This window comes from Austrofundulus limnaeus, unplaced genomic scaffold (assembly GCF_001266775.1).
Source record: "Austrofundulus limnaeus strain Quisiro unplaced genomic scaffold, Austrofundulus_limnaeus-1.0 Scaffold10, whole genome shotgun sequence".
In the NCBI taxonomy this organism is placed as follows: domain Eukaryota; kingdom Metazoa; phylum Chordata; class Actinopteri; order Cyprinodontiformes; family Rivulidae; genus Austrofundulus; species Austrofundulus limnaeus.
The window spans coordinates 3,471,313-3,474,565 of NW_013952412.1; the positions used below are offsets into that span (position 1 = coordinate 3,471,313).

A 3,253-nucleotide genomic window follows, 5' to 3' on the forward strand; every position below is an offset into this window, starting at 1 on the left:
CCCCCCCCCATTACTGATCTATAGGTTGTGGTATTTTCAAGCTGAGACAGATATTGAAGAAGCTCACTTAGTCAGCTTGCTGCCTCCTCGATACTCTGCTGTAACACATAAAGCTAAAAACCTAGAATTGGCCGCTAGGTTTTTGTGTACCTCCACTTCTGAACATTTTTGAAATTATAAATCTATACATGTTACTACTTCTGTTATTTTAAGCTTAAATTCTGAAGTTTAAATTCTGTATTGTTTAAATGACATTTCCAATAAACTGTCATATTGTGTCTGCAACTTTTAAAGTGGCAAACAATCTAAACATATATTAGAAGACATATTGTAATATATTGCTTTGAAGCAAAACAGCTCCAACTCATGTTTTGTTAATGTGTTGCAACCCTGTTCCTATGGTTTGATCGACAGGTGTATGATGGGGAGAACACTTCATCCCGTCTCCTTGGTAACTTTACACTTGACAGGATGTTGGGCGATGTCATCAACAGTACGTCCAATCACCTGTGGCTGGAGTTCAATAGCAATGCATCTGGAACCAATCTGGGTTTTCGCCTCACTTACACAAGTGAGTTAAAAGCACATTTTATTTATTTTATTTATTTTTGCTTTACATACCTTGCATTACTGTTTGTACTTTTATATGTATAGTGCCAGGTTTACATGGGTTTGTCCTCCCAACAGTCTGAAGGATGCTCCAATTCTTGTCATGGCTCTAAAGATAATCTTAGGAGATATTCCTGCCATGTGTGGTGCATTAGTGGTCTAGTAAGCACAGGAGGACAATGGATGGATGCTTTTTAATGTCATGTGTTTTTAAAAAAATCAGTTGACAATTTTAAAATATTGCCATGCATAAAACAGTTGTTTGATTTATATTATTTCACTTTTAGGCCTTAGTAGAATTGTATTAATATTTTTTGACAAATTATTGTTAAGAGTGATGGTAAAACTGCTAAATATAGTTGTCCTTGGACATAATCTGCAGCTTCCCTGTACTTCAGTCAAGAGAACTCTGAGTGTTACTGTACACGGCTGAGTAAAACAGATGTTACATACTAGTTTTTCTCAGTCAGCAATTTACAAATTTAGAAACAATTAACAGTTGAATAGAGWGAGGTTTTTGTTTCAGCCCTTTTTTGTTTTGTAATTTCTAAATAAAAGACAATATAAATGCTTGAAACAGGCTATCCTTTTCTTTACAAACACCATATACACACACCACACTCATCTAAGTTTAAAGAGAGCCTGTTAAGAGTGCACAACCAGCCGTTTTGTAAGTCAAAGAGGCTATTAAGAGAACATTTATCTGCAAGTCATTTAAAGAAGGTGAGAATGACATCTGGAGTAGAAGACGAGCTGAATGAGGGGGACAAACAAATGAATATAAATTGTATGTAGATATTATATATGCTCTGTACGTCAGTAAAACCATTAAACGACCCTCAATCTGCAAGCCATTAAACTGGAGAAGGTGACACATACTTTATAGTTCCGCCTTTACAGATGAGTTGATGCTTAGATAAGAGTGATTGATAGATTTAGGTTAAAACTAGAGGAAGGATATGGAGGCAAGGAACAATAGTTGGACAAAGCACAGCAAAGGCTGTTTTAATAGAGCAATAAGAATTCACAGAACATCTACACAAGACAATAACAAGAAAGGTGAACAGAAGTGGGTGCATATGTTTAATGGATTATGGGGTGAGATTGACATTTGTAGACATATTGTTCATGCTTATTTAAACKTAAATGTTTCTTCTTGTGAAAGTGATGCTTATAACACAAGGCTATGTATATAAAGGGATAACCTCTAWTCAAAAACTACCAACAAAGTGGTCTAACAATATAACACGTGACGAGTTGGGAGTGAGAATGGGCTGAACAATGAGACAACTGTTTATTTTACATGTGATCAGTTTGCTTGATTGTGATAAGTCCAAAAAATTTACAATCCATGAAAGTAAGATATTTGCTGGAATCCTGAATTGTGAGGTTACTGCTTTTCAGAATCTATGGAAATGTATGCCTTCAAACAAATAAAAAATAAAAAATAAAAAATGTATTGTATGCATTTGGTTGTGATTGAGATCAAACAGAAAGGCCTCGTTCGTCTCTTGTCTTTTGTTTACGCTGTAATATACACTCTAACAAGTTTTTACTTTTGTATAAAACTCATGACAAAGTTGCCTTAAAACATTTCATACTCTGTATAACACAAACACATGCACACACGCACACACCTACCTGTACCGGCTGCTGTGTTAGCTTCCTCCTAGCTGGGAGGTGGTCTTTCCTCTCTTGTCTTGGCAGTAAAGGGGGATAATTGTACATCTCCCATTTGTAAAATCCGTCTTCTCATTTCTGATGCTGGCTTTTGAATATTCTCAGGTTAGAAATGTCGATTGCAAACGCAAGTGTGAGCTTATAGCTAAGTTTTGCCTGTATAGCTATGATCTACAGCTGTCACCTTTCCTCCTCCAGGAAAATGGACAAAAACTAACTACTCTATCGTACCTGCTGGTTAGTTGACACAAAGGCACACAACAGAACTCGTGTTTTATATCAGTAGCTCACAGATGCTTTAATTTTTGTGACTTTTTCACGGCATGGTATTAGGAGCTTACACTAAAAACATAGGCAGTAACTAGGAAGTGGAAGGGAGGAGCGTGGTAAGAATTTTACCAGAAATATGTCATTAATGACCATGGCATATAGGTTATTCATTGTAGAGTCAGAATACAATTCTGATCAAGTAAATATCAGAAACCAAAATGTCTGTAGTAAAGCCAACATCCGTCACAATAGATAAAACAGTGTAAGTGGCTGTATCTTTTTTGCACAGCTTGTTTAGTTCCTTGGGGAATGTGTGGTGTTCAGACGGGACTTACTTTGACAAAAAAAGGCAAAACAATGCATTTATTCTCCACAATATAATCCTTTAAGATTAATCCCCATCTGAGAAAACTTTACTTACTTCATTTTTTCTCTCCATGTATTGTTTGGCTGAAGTTGGATTCTCATTTGTAGTTAAACAAATAGAATATTACCACCCAGAGCCCTGTAGTGTTACATTAGTGTAACTTAAGCCAAACGGATGCATAGCAAATTAAAGCATATTGCAAAGAGGTGCCATCACACAGTGGCATATAGCATCTTCATATAAAAAATGTGGCAAGCATGCTGGTGCAAGCTGTATACRTTTTGAACAAGTTACCAGCATGCTGATATATAATGGGATAAATTGTCA

At 36.1% G+C, this 3,253-nt stretch overlaps 1 protein-coding gene across 1 annotated transcript in view; it reads left to right on the forward strand.

The window, feature by feature from the left end:
* The window catches only part of LOC106513169 (CUB and sushi domain-containing protein 1), a gene marked incomplete in the record, with an annotated part of 415,244 nt that overhangs the window by 318,019 nt on the left and 93,972 nt on the right, over positions 1-3,253 (forward strand). The window contains 1 exon segment of the mRNA XM_014001862.1: positions 415-571. Coding sequence (XP_013857316.1) covers positions 415-571 — 157 coding nt within the window.